Source organism: Gopherus flavomarginatus, chromosome 2 (genome assembly GCF_025201925.1).
Source record: "Gopherus flavomarginatus isolate rGopFla2 chromosome 2, rGopFla2.mat.asm, whole genome shotgun sequence".
Lineage (NCBI taxonomy): Eukaryota > Metazoa > Chordata > Testudines > Testudinidae > Gopherus > Gopherus flavomarginatus.
Window position 1 is genome coordinate 39,724,117 of NC_066618.1, and position 16,569 is coordinate 39,740,685.

The 16,569-nt window shown below is 38.7% G+C and overlaps 1 protein-coding gene across 1 annotated transcript in view; it reads right to left on the minus strand.

The window, feature by feature from the left end:
* Positions 1-1,162: 1,162 nt before the first annotated feature.
* Positions 1,163-16,569, minus strand: part of PLXDC2 (plexin domain containing 2) — a 409,324-nt gene continuing 393,917 nt past the window's right edge. The window contains exon 14 of the mRNA XM_050939575.1: positions 1,163-3,800. Coding sequence (XP_050795532.1) covers positions 3,684-3,800 — 117 coding nt within the window. The 3' untranslated portion in view covers positions 1,163-3,683. The remainder of the gene's footprint in view (positions 3,801-16,569) is intronic.

Consider the following 16,569-nt stretch of genomic DNA (forward strand, 5'->3'; position numbering starts at 1 on the left):
AATTAATCATTCGGTCTTCAGAGCAGGACTTGAATAGCACAGAATAAATAAGACAGGGGGCAACAAATTGAACAATGAGGAGAAAAGAAAATAACCCCCATCACTGAAAGAGGCAGGAGTCCTATTGAAAAACTAATATGCAGCCATGTAACTAAACACTGTATCATAATGCAAGCTCATAAGGGGTTAAATTTAGGTTGCACAGGCAACTTGTGAGTGCTTTGCTTTGCAACCTGAATAGTGTTCTTTTAACAAATATTTTGTGTGTGTAATATATGTGTCTAGTTCATCGACTTATTTTCCTGAGTGTCTAAGGTGCCATTTGGCAAAGTAGTTTGATTTTTTTCCCCTAGAAAGTGCCTTTTTTCTGTAATCTGCAGCAGAAAAATTAATAATTTCATTGGGGACATTAGACTTAAAAGCACACTTCTACTAAATCTAGAAAAAATAGGAAAGGCTAATTTTGTGAAACTTTTCTTCACACCTATTTGTATGCAAATACCTGTGCATAGAGAAATGGGCTATGAGATACAGTAACTGCTACAATACATGGCACTTTAAATAAACAATTACCGAGATGAACAATTTTGAAGTACACTAAGACTAAGGACCAGGGAGAATGTTAGTGACGCCATTGTTCCACCACTATCAGGCTGGAATTTCTTTTGGTTTGTCATGAAGAGGGACACCTCGATGTTACAGTTTATAAAGTGATAACAATAGGCTTCTTTGCTTCTTCTGATATTTCATTACAACTGCTGAAGCAAAGAATCACATTTGTATCATTTTTAATTTTTAAAAATGTAGAAAAGCAGATGGAATCATGAAACAGCAACAGATTACTTAATTACTTTCACCCACTGGGATAAATGGAACATAATATAGAATATATCAAAGCAGACACTGATGAGACGCTATCAGTTTCTACAGGTATGCAGGAGTTTTTCCCTTCAGACATCAGTTCTCTTCAGACACAGGAATATGCCTATTGAATAAATCCAGCAACTAATCATGGTATAACCAAGTACATAGAAGTATGGGAAAGCCTAATCAACTCTATTAAGATATTTCTTATATGTCAGCCATTCAGTGAAATCTGTCACCAATTTACCAGGGATGGGCAAAGAGTGAAAAAAAAAGCATGAATATTTCAATTAAGAAATGTCACCAAATGTATGTTTATTTGTGAATTATCACAAACTGTTCATCCAGGTCTATAAAGGGGATAGGAATGAAGACAGAAAAATTTGTTGACTATGAAAAAAATCATGAAACCCACAAATAACATGATCAGTATTATTCAGCCAGCTCCACTGTTTACTTTACATAAGTAAAACTTGATCCAGCTTGTTTTACTAAGCCAATGCTTCAGCCTTCAAACCCAGAGTTCTGTGAGTAGTCTTTACTTACATGAATATTTAGACAACCAAACATGGTGCAGCATCATGTGGATACTCCTCAGTCAGATTCATAACATTTATATATTGGCTGATATATCATGATGTGATCTGGAATAACATTTATTTTAACCGGTGAGGGCATCATGCTTCAAAAATCACAAGTGCGAGTTCTGTAATTGTTTTATTAGGCCAATAGATCCTAGCTGATGATTGCAAATCTACTTGGAATAAGATAGAAAAACTGATCATAACTATCAGACCCCGGGAGTTTGTTTTTTTAAATTATGTGCACTGTTACATGTTTTATTTTAAAAAATAGTGTCACCAGATAGGTATGTGCATATATTTGATTATTGCTATCTGAATTAATAGCCAGTATGTTAATCCCTCCCCCATCAGAAATAGGTGTTGGTAGAGCCACACGAATATGAAAGAGTGATTGCGGCAAGATTTTCAGCAGACCTCAAGATGTGGTTTTTAGCAGTTTCAAATTAATACTGGTTAGATTTTGAACATTTCAAACCGCACAGTGGATGATTTAAAACCGACTGTAAAATGTGTGTTACATAGAATAAAGAATGAATACAGAAAATACAGTATTGTATTATTTACTGAAGAAAATAACAAGTAAAAATCATGTTATTTTTAAAACACTTAAGTAAACAAATTTAGACCATACAAGCATTGACAAGAAATGTAAATAACTGATTAATTAAGGTTGTAACTACAAGGTGGCTAAACTACTTGGGACCTAAAACTGCAAATGTTGAATACTGTATCTTAAAATGCTTCAAGGGCCTCTGCTTGTACAGTGTGTAAAAGATTTGAAAGTGAAAGACCACAATGAAATGTACATACAATACCTGAACTGAAAAGTTTAGTAGCTCAGTGTATATTAACTCCTTTCCACCCAAAGGAATATATTTTCTTTTCACTGGGAATTTATCATATTGTTTTTCCCTAGTCAGGGAGGAAAAGAGTTGATATTAAAGGAAACGTGGCTCCAGTATGCAGAAAAGTTATGGCACTGCAACTAAACAAACCACCATCCCTAAGCAACATAAAAATATTCTAATATTAAGGATTATTTTACAACTCAGTGGAAATATGCAGTAATGCAATCCATTTCCTCCGTCTGGATGACAAAAATGCAGTCTTAACAGCCACAAGAGCCTGCCTTGTGTTAGCTATAAAAAAAAATATATTTATATATATATTTATGCAACTACTATGTGTATTAAACTAAATCACTGAATGAATCAGCAGGGTTCTGCAACGCTTTGAATCTGTATCTCTGGGAGGGGTGCAATAGAATCTGCAATGCTTCTCGGGAAGGATTTGCAATGAGGATAAAAATCCATTTGTTCAAAATCTTAACAATTTTTTCATCGCCTTGTCTGAGAAATAGTCTATGTTGATTTCTGCCAGCATCAGCCAAAAGCATCTGTTGCCTCATTTCAGCCCACTGTTTGGAAATAAAAGCGACATCCCTTAAAACAAATTCAATAATTAATTGTTTAGTGAACATTGAAACTAAAAAATAGTCCAATTTCACCATGTACTCCAATTATACAGCCCAATTTCACCATAGTGAAAACTCACAGCTATTTTTTCTAACCGCCTTGTGCTAATTTTATAATTCTTTATCATGGCTTGTTTAAGGGATATTAACCAACAAAGTACAAGAAACATTCTACTACTCTTGGAAAGAATTTATGTTGTACTGTAACTGACTCACTCACTTGGTTATGTTAGTTTGGCATTGAACACTCAGAACTGTATTACACATTCATTTGTAGAAGTATAGAAAATTGCTTATTGTTTACCTGCATTGAATTGATTTTCTTAGCAACCTTGTCAAAACTGATCACTGTTCCTTGCATGAAAGGGTTACAGATTTGTAACACAGTTTATCTTTGAGACACCAGAGAAGAATGCTTGAACAAAAGGGCAGCACTCTGATGAACTAAAGCTTTATTATATTTTTTGATTCTTATGCAACCCCATACCTAAGCCAATAACATGGCATTTGTGCCACATTTCTGAGACTGTAGATGTCCACTCAGAGTCTTCTGAATGAACTATTGTATGTCAATCCAGTAAGGAAAACTACAGCGCAGTGGTAATCTGGTATCCTAGATCATTTTTTCTTCTTGGACAAGATTTATCCAACAATCTTCTTTCTTTACAGCTACAGCAGCTCAGGCCTCCTCTTCTTTAAAGAGAGGCAAAGTAAATGTCTTACACCTGTAGACCAGTACTGGTGCTCTTGTCCTAGAAATTTTAGCACTGCTCTGATACAATGAAGCCTTCTTTTTCTCCAACTGGTTCCACTTCAGCATACGCAGGATGTCCTGAGCCTCTTCGAAACTTCATTGCAGGCCATCTGCTTGGGCGGCGCTACAAAAGAAACAACAACAAAATCCCTTTTAGAATATGTAAGGGATAACAACAAAAAAGCACATGTTTAAAAGTACCTTATAATTTCATTTGCCTTGATACTGAAATCCAATTGGCTAACACTGTAGGCCGTTTTGGGAGCTGTGGGGAAGGGGTAGATAACCAGAGCTGAAGAAGTTAATCCTTCCTTCTAGACTCATAAGGAAAGCTTGGTACTCTCAAGCAGCTCAGCAGTGGCTACTACTCCTGGGAAGATGATCTAGTGTTGCCTGCTGTCTCCTCCCTCTCCATCTGCAGTTTTGGTAGATCTTCACTGTGCAGAGAGTCACTGGTCAATCAACCCACTCCCAGGCCTGCCCACAAGGCCTCCTTTCATAGTCCTGCATAGAGAGTTGCCATCAAGCTCTACTCTGTGGTGCAGTGTATTACACAGTCCCGCTGAATGGTCTCTCTTCCACTGCAGAAAGGTGGAGTCCAGGTTGCAATGTGACATGTTGTGATTCTTGAGCCTATAAATGTACCCTAACTGTGAGCCTAACTGTGGGAAAGGGGATAAAAGTTTATGAAGTGTTACAATAAGACTGAATTAATCCAAACAAAATAGCCTACTGATATAATTCAAAGACCGTGTTAAGATCTTGCCTGGTAAACAAAAACCACGTGAGACCAGAAATTGGCATTTTGGAAATTAGTCCTAACTGGTGGACAAAATAATGAGGGGGATGGGCTATTCCACCCATCGCTCCTTTTTGGTGTCCTCAAAAGGACATTTTTTGGAGGAGGGAGAAGATGGTTATGCAACATTGGCTGACTGAAAAATGAGACTAAGGGGAAGGAGCAAGCTTCACCATCATGACTGTAAAACCCACCATCGCTGGGGACGCCAAACTGTCTTGGTCCTAATCCTGAAAGACAGTCTGATCAGACTGGGCCAGAGAGAGGGACCCACATGACATCCCTACTTCCACTTCTACTGGCTCCAGTTAAATCTCAGTCACCACCTGTGATGTGAGACTATGTCTAACACTTCCCCCACGTGTTTTTCCTCCCAACTATTTTTCTCTTTCCTATTCCTCTCCTTTTTTCTTTTGTCTAACAAAAGTCTGGCTTAGCCAGCCAAGACTGCATATTTTGCAATACTGATGTGAGCCTGTGACTAGAAAGAGGGAACGAAAAGCAACGCCCTAAACAGCCAAGACTGTAACACGTTTGCCAGGTCTCAGAGTGTTTGACAAGACTGTGTGCTGTGAGGCTGCAAATGAATCAACATTCAACAGAGATGGAAGCTGTTATTTTCTATCTTCTTCTCTCGTCTTCTGCATGTTTGTCTTGTCTTGTCTTCTAGGAAACAGAATTGGACTTTACCAACAACATCTCAACTAACTTCTTTGCTTTTTCTCAAGAGAACAGTTATTACCATCTTTAATACCATCTAAGAGACTTTCAAAGAAAATGTTTTTACTTCAAAAGACTCTTTCCAGCCAAAAAGAAAGGGAACAAGGGATGTTGTTAAAATGCAAGCCTAATTTAATACTTTACATTTCAAATGCTTTAACTGTTTATCCTTCTTCTTCTGTACCTTTATAAAAGGTTAAAAAGAAGTTTGATGATGTGTCTGCCATGGCATTAAGCCCAAACCTTGTTTAAAAATGTTTGATATTGGGCCATTTCAGGGTCATGTTAACACCTTTGACTCTTTGGGCCCATATATTCCATCTGTATTAATACAACAGATATTTCTGTTTCATATCAGTCCTTATAGCCAAATTCTGGCACTCTTACCTGGGTTTCCAAGAGACTAAAATTCCAATTTGAATAACTACATTCTGCCTGATTAATTTCCCCTGTAGCAGTTTCAAATAGATGCAGTACTGATCCTTGACTTTTGCCAGGTGTAAAAATTGTGTAGTGAGACATGCATTAACGCATGGTCTGGCATGGAGCCATGAGGCACCACCTGGTTGGATAAGGCAAAGAGGATCTGAACAAGGTGGTGGCCAAATTCCCAGGGGTCATAAGAGGCTTGGCTATTTTGCAACGTGGTGCACCAGAATTATTCAGGGAGGATGGGGTTCCCCTGCCAGGCTTGGGTGCTGATTTGGTTTGGGCCAATATAAAAGAGGGCAGTGGGAGATGTCTGGGAACCTGACTGGGTTTGGCGAGGGAGGCAGCCAAGCTAATTGCTGGCACCTGCTTGTGGCAGTTGTCCAGTGCAGATACTCCATAGGCAAGCTATACAGTGAGCAGATAAATGGCCTGGTAAAGGATTTAAAAAGGAGGTGTTGATTAAAGGAATGGAATGGGTGGAGGGTTTGGGGCTCCTATGAATGGTATGGTAGGGAGCCAACTCCCCTTTCTTATAGTCCACCTTAAACCTGCTAGGAGGGGGGGTGGGTGGTACGGTCCCAGGAATGGGCTGGCTGCGAGACCTGGATGGAAAAAGAGTGGGGGCTGGCGGAAGACATCCCAGACATTTAATAATAAAGTTGCAACCTGATTAAAACCATATCAAATGTCTCTGGTACGTCTTTCGGTATAGCCAGACAACTACATTCTGCCTGAGTGAGTTTCCCTGCAGCCATTTAAAATAGATGTAGTATCTTCATTCCAACCATCCTAATGTGTTTTGTACTGTTAGTGCCTCATCCAGCTCCCACTGAATTTTTTTCCATTGACTTCATCTGGACCTAGATCAGTTCTTTAAGGAGCAGCCAAGAACCAGCCAAGTGAAGTGGATATATTTCAGTGGTAGATAAAATGAGATTCCTGTATATCTATAATGCCTTCTGAGATGAAAGACACTTCTAAGCCCTACATTTTCAAAAGTATCTAGTGTTTATGGACCTCAATTTTTGGGTGCCCAAGCTGATGCATATTTAAGGATGCTGATTTTCAAAGGCTGATTGCTCAGTACTTTCTGAAAAGCAGCCCTTTCAAGATATCTCAAATTAAGTGCCCAAAGTCATTAGTCACTTCTGAAAATTTTGGCATAAGTAAATATGTTATTAATTTCTTATTGTTTCTTCTTCAAAGCTACTACATAAAGTAGCAGTCTGCTTTAGGGGACTGCTACATTCATCAGTGCTCGTGGAAAACAGAAGGATGAGGAAAGAAAATCAGTTACATTTTATATATTCATTTTAAGACCGAGACACAGTTTAAATTTTTTTTCTCCTATTCCTACTTGACTGTGAGGAAAACTCTGTTGTGACCACAAGATCTTTTTACTTTTCCTGTCCTGAAAATAAATTCCTCTAAATGTCTCCTTTTGCTGTCGTGTTACTATGCTTCTTGCTGTTTAGTATATTTGATGGTAGAGACAATCTGTGCTAAGAACCACGGAACACCCGCTGCTGTTACATTATATTGGGATTAGTGAAGCTAATTTAGAGCAGGATTAGCTAAAGAATTTCTCAGGAACTGCTGAATTCCAATCTCAAAAAGACTGTAACTGTGAGGACATTGGTGGTAGGGCACAAAGAAAGGCTTACGTGGGGATCACTGTCATGCAGATATACTACAAAAGCTGCTGCTCTCCCCTACCCCCCTTCTAGAGTCAGGTATGCTTTTGAGGTGTGCAATGGTAAATTTTATTTGACAGTTAATTCAAAATCTATGGCTTCTTAGTGTAAAACCTCGCAATATTAAAAGTAGGAATGTATAGTGCTGTCCTTTTGAAAGGACATGTTTTCCCTAATAAGGAAACTCAGCCCATTCCAATTTTTTTTAGACTTTCCTTGTATACTTGATTCAGACTGTTTTAAAAATTAAAAAGGACAGTTAGGTTATTCCTAACAAAGAGGGATCAAATTCTGTTCTCAGATTCACTGGTATAAATCCAGATAAATTTGATTAAACCCAATGAAGTTATTCCAGACTTACATCATTATAAATTAGAACAGAATTTGACCTGATATGTCTCTAATGAAAAGAGAAAATGAAAAACCAATGGAAAATCAGAAAGAAAAAATAATTAGAAACAGAGTCTCAGAAGACAATGACTAAGGATGACCTAACTTTTAATGCATTAAGATGTTCTCCAATTTTATTTGAAAATGTAACCAAGGTTAGTTTTTAGCTCCTTCTTTTACTACCAATGATTTTACCATTTTTCGCTCTGCTGTCTATGAGCAACATACTTTTTAATTGGCCTTTCCTTTTGATGAAAAATGCATGAGTTCACCTAACATGAGATAAAGCGTAAATGTCAGCTGTTGCCCCAGAAAGAAACAAATAAATCTGAAGGTCATCTTCAAACACCAGAGTTCAAACTCTGTGAAGATTCTTTTCATGTCAGAGGTAAGAGAAATAGGTTTATGCTACCTTGTCAGGTTTTACATTGCTAATTACATACAGTAGGGTTTTTGTTGTTGTTGCTATTGTTGTTTGTATGTGTGTATGTGGGAGTATCCAGTCTTTGAAAACAGAACATTGACAAGCTACCGATTCACTTCGTTGCTGACCCGGATAAAACTGTAGAGATATTACAGTTTTAATTGATAAAACTAAAAGTAACTTAATGGGCATCATGGGATCTGAAGCTCCTCAAGCTACCACAGCAGCCCAGGAAGAGCATAATGAATTCTCTGCATTTGCTCTCTCTCAAGTAGAACAAGGAACAAACAAATCAGGGTGGGGAGGGAAGAGGGAGATATTTAGATTAATTCCTTAGTTCTTGTGCTCTCCCTCTTGTAGACAGAAAACATGGTTTTTTCCTTAGAATTTGAAACCTTTGAAGCTATTTTCTGAACTGCTGTACTGTAAATAGAAAGTGTATTGCAACTGAATTCAGTGGGATTTTTCTCACATGAGTGAATCTTCCAGAAATGGGTCCCAAGATTATCTTACTAAGCAAATCTGCAAGAGGAAAATACCTCCAGTCTTGCAAGCCCCAGGTGGCCATGGATACTGTGTGTGCAGAAGAATGACCTGCCATATGTGGAAAAAGAGGTTGGTTCCCTGTGGAAGGCCAGAGTAGGATAATGTATGAAATGATATTTCCAAGCTCAAACTCCCTGTGATGGACCCATCCATTGCACCACAGCTTGGGACCATGCAGTCTGCTGGAGTTCCTGCTGCCCTTAGCCTAGAATAAACATCTTTATGCAGACCCTGGAGCAGTGACAGGATGAGTTTTGCCTGTCTCCTTTTTAAGAGCACAGATGAGGTGTTTCCCAACAGAAGTACTAGACTGGAAGTTTGGGGCTTCTTCCCTTCATTATTATTGTACTAGGAGGTCTCCAGGCTTATCCCAGTGGGTAGCACTATTCCCCTGACCACCTTTTCATTTGGGCGAATCTTGGGTCTCAAAGCACCACTCTTATTCCTGGCTGGACATTAGAATAGAGTTATCAGGCATGAAGAAATATGGCATGCAAAGAGATATGCCCCTTTCTTTCTTCACTGACAGAATTTCAGTCAACCACAGAGGGACCCACATCCACATTAGGAGCTTGTCTGCTTAGTTCAGGAAATTCAGGAGACCCAGGAAGCTGCTTTCTGAGAGATACAGCTTGTAATGAGCTGAATGCCCCAATTAGTTTGGCAGCTGAGGGCATTCAACACATACTGAATTGAGGGACTTTTATGAAATCCTTTGCAGGTCAGCTTTAAATCAGCTGATTTTCACTTGCAGAGTAATGTGTTTAAAAGAACCCCAAACATGTCCCAAACTGAACCCTCCAGCAGATTCTCATATAAATTAGTGTCATCTAGAAATGTAATCTGATTGGCTGAGTTTCATGAAGAGGGTTCTAGTAAACGACATTACCTCTGGTATAGTTCTACAAGGGAGGAAATGGAAAACAAACCTTTGGTTTCAATCTTCAGACCGACTCTGAACAACCATACACCATTTAAAGAGGTGTGATGGATTTTCTATTGCCAACAAGGCTTCCCATCTATAGTTATTCACAGGACCACTGATGACATAACTATAAAATAATAGAGTACATAGCTTTGAGCTGAACAAACAACTACAATTCAGTTGAGAAGTTCTGCAGAAAATTATAAATGACTTTACTTCCTTACAGCCTAGAATTTAGTCAAGATTTCTGGCCAATTTTATCCTGAAAACAAAGGAAACAATTATTTCTGTGTTTCAGTAAAGAAACTGCTACAAAATAAATGGAAGATGTTTTAGATGGTTTTAAATACATATAAAAACAAGAAGGAAATGCACTGAATGTGAGCCAGAAAAAGGAAAGGGAAGGCGGAAAAGTCTACTGTGCAGATGCCATAGGAATATAAAGATTAGGAGATAAGTGATGTAGGAGAAGATCGATTATAGAAGGACTGAACAGATGTGCTCACTGGTATATAATCATTTTCAGATAGAGTACAAGCACTATAATATGGGAGTACTGGCATTTAATGACTGCTTTTCCTGGCCTCCTGAAGGAACTGAGAAACATATTGTTACCCCTATAAAGATCCACATAATCGCTATGAAAGATCAGTCAATGGCATGGTACATTTCACCTGTGACAGGAATTCATTTATAATAATTATAATGAAGCACACTAAGCACTGCGCTTCATTGTTAGTTTGCTGCAATTCCTAATAATTCTTTTTTTACATTTCCTTTCAGGACTCTGCAAAATAAGTTTGTATTATCTGTGGATATTATTATCTGCGGAGAGTAGTTTGGTGACATGTACCACCCTCTACAACTGTACACTGAGGACTACAAAAATAGTACAATCCTACACAGTGAGACCCGCTACAGTGTCAGAAACCTAATCAAGGTACAATCATCAGGTTTTAGAGGTGTAGCCGCGTTAGTCTGTATCAGCAAAAAAAACGAGGAGCCCTTGTGGCACCTTAGAGACTAACACATTTATTTGGGTATAAGCTTTCGTGGGCTAGCACCCACTTCATCAGATGCATAGAGTGAAAAAAAGTAGGCAGGTATAAATATACAACACATGAAAATATGGGAGACTTAAAAGTGGCCATTCTTCAACAAAAAAAACTTTAAAAACAGACTCCATTGAGAAACTGCAGAACTGGAATTAATCTGCAAACTTGACACCATCAAATTAGGCCTGAATAAAGACTGGGAGTGGCTGGGTCACTACAAAAAATAATTTCCCCTCTGTTGATACACACACCTTCTTGTTAACTGTTGGGAATAGGCCACACATACCATGATTGAATGGGCCTCATTAGCACTACAAAAAGTAATTTCCCCTCTGTTGATATTCACCCCTTCTTGTCAACTGTTGGGAATGGGCCACATCCACCCTAATTGAATTGGCCTCGTTAGCACTGACCCCCTACTTGGTAAAGCAACTCTCATCTTTCCATGTGCTGTATATTTATACCTGTCTACTGTATTTTTCACTCCATGCATCTGATGAAGTGGGTTCTAGCCCACAAAAGCTTATGCCCAAATAAATTTGTTAGTCTCTAAGGTGCTACAAGGACTCCTCATTGTTTTTGCCATCACAATCATGTCTCTTTCCATTTCCTGTACTCAGAAGCCTGTAAACTACTAGCAAAACTTGCCTTTTGCTTTAATAGTATCATCCTACTAGCACCAAATCTCAACCGGTCTGCTGTGCAGTTTCATCCCTAACCAGTTATCAACTTCATCATATGGTCTCACCTTGATTCATGGGGATTTGACTATGACTATTTTACATGTGTATAATCAACTTTAATAGAGTTACTCTGATTTACATCAGTATAAGAGTCTGATCCTGCAAAGTCCTGAAGGCCTTCTCAGAGGGGCATACCACTGTCACCTCCCATTAAAATCCATGCAAGTTGAGGGTACTGAGCATCTTTCATGTTCAGGTTTCTAATGCAACCCTGCCCTCCCTAGCTCTATATTCTATATCTACCATTCTTTTTAACTTTAAAAGGGCACCTCCACTGTTTCTGACAAATTTATATCTCATACAATTCAATGAAGTTGTCTATGGCACATATTCTTATCCAGCTCAGTGGATGAGACTTATAAAGATGTCTAACATCAAGTGAAAAGTTTATTAGAAGTGCTCATGGGCTTTTTGACTGAACTTCAGTCTTTGTCAACAGCAGATGTTTATGTTTCACAAGCAGAGATATTTAAATATAGATTCCTCACAGCTCTCAGGATTGAGTGCCAAAGCTTTAAAACGATAGTACAAAATTACCCAATGAACCAAGAAAGGAGGAAGAAACTTTATTAATCTATTACATTTTGATCTTACTATGCAGTAATCAGTATTAGTACATTCTCAATAGGAACATATAAATCATGTTCCTTTTTAGTAAATATTAGACAACTGTTATCTGTGACAGCTTTGCAGTCTTCAACATTAATTAAAATAAATTGTAATTTCCACTAAGAAATAAAGGCATATGTTAACACAGTATCAACAAGATCCCATATCATCCTTTTGCACATAAACTAATATTTGATTATGGTATCCATGACTTCCATTGTCCCATGACAAGTAATCAAATGCCTAGTCTTGTCTACCACTGATGATCTTGGCCATAACAGGATTGCTCTATGGGTCATCTGCACTCTCACAGTTATCTGAGTGTTTTTTGAATACTTGCAATTTTAGTGCCAGCTCGACCTGTTTTTTTCTCCGAACCCCAAACACCCAGTTCTCTTGACTAAATGTCAGTCAGAGATGAGCAGGTATTGAACTATCAGGTCCAACCCAGTGCCTGAAAACACTGTGTCTCCAATATACCTTACTTCCAAGTAACTAGGTATAATGACTTGCCTGGCACCACAAGAATTGGATGCATAATAGAAATTATTTAAAAGTACAGATTGACCCAAGCTATACAATTCAAGAGCATGATATGGAGATACCAATGAAAATACCTGATTCATTTCTTTCTTTCACTCAATACAAATCCTTCTCCAAAATAGACCTCTCTGATTTAAAATGCTTCTCCTTATAAAAGAGTTTCTGCAACTTTAGGGACCAGCAGCAGGTAGGATCATCTAAGCAGTCTGCTGCTGAATGATGAAAAACTGGACCCCTCATTCCTTACCCCTTTGACTTTTATTTTCAGTGATAATCATTTATTTTACAGGTTTTCCAACTGACATGATCTGGGTCTCCCCTGCTGAGTTGCTGGTTCCTGCTGAGCTGAATAAGCTCTTGAAGAAATAAATTTATTGTCAATGCAGTGCAATAACAATGAGATCAATAGCAGTATTCAAAATGCCAGGACAATGTAGAACTTTCAAAGAACAGAAAAATTATACTTGTTCTTTTTTCTTTTAATCATTAGTTTCAGGACGCGGAACACATCTGTCAGTGCAGGGAAGAATTAGATCAATGACAGCGCTCATGAGCAGGGATGCCTGGCCATTTTCAGACTTAAAAAAAAAAGAAAAAGAAATTATGGGCCAAATCCTCAGCTGATGTAAATCAACATAGCTCCATCAACTTCAATTTAGATCAGCTGAGAATCAGGCCTTACAATTCTCTTTCTCCTATTTACTTTGCATTATTTTAAAGAGCTATGCAGCATCTGTGAAATCACTGCACTGTTAGGTAAGGATTTTTTATACATTATTTCTATCACTGTGCAATCTTATCTGCTATGTGGTGCTCTATACAAAGATGTAAAATGCTGAACCTCAGATGGAGCCCAAAAAGCCCATTAAGGCCAGAAATCTGAAAGTCAACAGCAGGAAAAATACTGCAAACTAGGTTTTCAATTATATTATTTTTTCTTCAGTTGTCTCCTTTCAAACAGCCAATTGGGGTGGCGGTGGGAGGTAAGAATGGGGCAGAGAGAACCAAATTGAAAGGTGAGTTTAAGTGATTCTGTTGGGAATCAAAGTAGAGATTGTGATGCTGGCAGACCAGGTGACAGATCATGCCAAGGTCCCCATGTCTCAAATGAACACTGACAAATACATGGCTGGAATCAGTCTGGCTCACACCGTGTGTTAATATAATTAAAACAGGTATTAGATTTATAAAAAAGTGTTTAGTCTTAATTGAATGCTTGTGAGTTACTGAATGCATTAATCTCACTTATAGCATCTGCTTCCCATGTTATAAGGTATATTGTTGAGCATTTGTAGTGTAAGCCTCTCTGACTGTGTAAATCACCAGACAGGAGAGGGACATCAGCTAGTGTAAAGTGTTGGTCTCCAACAGAAGATGTTACATGCTGCCAGACAAGGGAGGTCCATCAACACCTGATGGATTATTGGGAAACATTAAAGAGGACACAAGATTTTGTTGCTCTTCTCTTCTCCCACCCCCCATGAAGATAAGGTATGCAGTAGATTCCTCCCATCAGCTGAGTTTGCAACTCACAACCAGCTTGGGGTTTGTGCCCTGGTTCTTAACAGTCTGCCCTGAGATTGGTACCTAGTCACCACAGGACAGCTAGATAGGGATAATTTACACCTTTTGGTTTCCTCAGTGCGAACTTTACACCAACCTAAACTACCTCTACAGTTACTTTGAATCCATCAGATTTACTTAGACTCAAAACTACTTATCAATGTGTAATTCTCACCAACACAGACACACAATCTCTGAATTTGGCACACTGAGCCTGATGAAGGTGAGTAATTCTAATGGGGCCAGATTCTCTCCTGTGCCAAGATCCACTCAGTAATAGAGAGCTGATAATGGTTCCCTGATTCTCAAGCTGCCCCTGCACCAGCCCTGAAGTAAGATAACACAGTCTAAACCCAAACCTAATTAATGACAGTTGGCCATGTTCCTGCAGCACTGTACTCCAGCTGAGATAGGGGAATACCACTCTGCTATTGCCATGCTTTACTTACACTCACTTGCCAAGGTAGAGGAGAAGGGCACAGGAGTGGACTCACTTGGCTTTATTCTTTTGGGGGAATTCTCAGCTGTCCAGCTTCAGCCAGATGATGTCCCCTTTGTGCCACTCAGGCAGTGAAAAGGTGACAAAACTGGGGTGAGAATTAATGTAGCTCAGACACTAGGGGGCCTTGAGAAGGAAGTATAGCAGAGAAAACAACTATGTGTACTTTACACCTGGTATGGCTTCTCTATGTAAGTTACAACCACATAGTATCTCTTTGGGTACATCAACAATTCACACCGCTTTCAGCAGTGTGTAGCGTATATACCTGCAAAGCCCTGCCAGCATGGATATAGATAGCAGCATAGCTGGTGATGCATGGTTTAGTTAAGCAGAGTAGAGACATGTCTGAAGGTTGTGAGTACGTATCCAAGTGTACATACCCTGTACACTCTCTCCTTGCTTTTCCATCTACACTGCTACTTTTAGCAATGCTATTTCGGTAGGGGGAGTGAGGCCGCTGGGAAAAGCTCCAGAAGCTCCCTGCTGCAAAGCCTTTCCCCACTGCAGTGAAAGACACCAGCAGCAGGGAAAGGCTCCCTTAGTGGGGAAAGGCTCTGCCAGTTCCCTTCCAGTTCTTTCTTTCCTCATCACAGTGAAATATTCTGGCCGCAGGGAACTGCTGAAGCTTTCTCTGCTGCCTCCCTTCTGCCAGGCAGCTACACACGGCAGTGTGGATGGAGCCTACTTTTTACTGCGGTATGTAGCTACATTGACAGTATACACCTCCGTCAGTGCAGCATAGTATAGATTTAGCCTTATACACAGGTAAGTGGGAACAAGTAGGGTAAAGATGTCTGGATACAAGACAGTCTAATTTATATCATCTAAAATATTACCTCTTAATTTTGTCAGGCTTGTCCTTCATGCACAAGTCCCTTTCAGACCAAGGCTCACATTTGAATCAACCAAGTTACACGAGGAGGAATATAACCTCATTCAAATGCAACTTCAGAAATTTCTGAATCATGTTTTCTCATTTTTAATCTTTATACAGCACATCCTTCAATTTAATCTCTGTTTCATGTGTTCTTGTATTCACAAGCATGTAATCCACCATAATTGGCACATCATGCCTGACTTTTTGCCAGACAAATCTTAGCTCCTGACTGCAGTATATTTTACACCACATAAATTAGTGGATACATTAATTTTATAATTGTGTTATAGCTAACTATTATTGTGGTTCACTAATTTTGTTGTATTTAAGGCGCCTAATGAGAGCTTTGGTCTTGTTAAAACAAATATGAAAGATATCAGTCTTTATATGTGCATTATCCTCCAAAAATCAGCAAAGGGGGAGTTTAAAGTATCATCTTGCTGCAACATTCCTTATTCTCAAGAGACACTGTGAAGGAATTCTTGAAGGTCAGAGTCAATTTGTGACCTGATTCAAAAGGAAGTATTCCTGGCAACTAAATGCATTTTACTTTCGTATTCCAAGAGGAGAAAAAAGATCTTAACAATAATTTAAAAAAGGACCTGAGCAGGCAATATCTCCTCTATTACACTGACAATACATCTTTACACCTTATGTTTTATGTATGTTTTATTTAAAAGGGACTCTGTCAAAGTAAATAGGCTCCATATTGTAATAAACCCTTTTCTTGGTTTGGGGCCTGTTCCCATTGAAATGTCAATGAGAACAGGAGGGGTCCTTTTGTTTGAAAAGTTCATAATTCTTTCCACTTGACCACATACACATTTTATTTTCTGAGATAGAAACTTTCCGTATGTCATAATCCCCAGATAAGCGCTATAGCACTTCATTATGAGTAGTCCAACAATACCAAACAAGGAAATGCGTGTGGAATACAGTGCAGAGAAGAAGAAGAGAGGTGTCAGATTACAATTTCAATCTTCCAAATGATTAATAAAAAAAGGATTATTTTTTGAAAAATTATGAAACTACCTTGACACCATTCCATATAAAAGAGATATCATGGCTAGT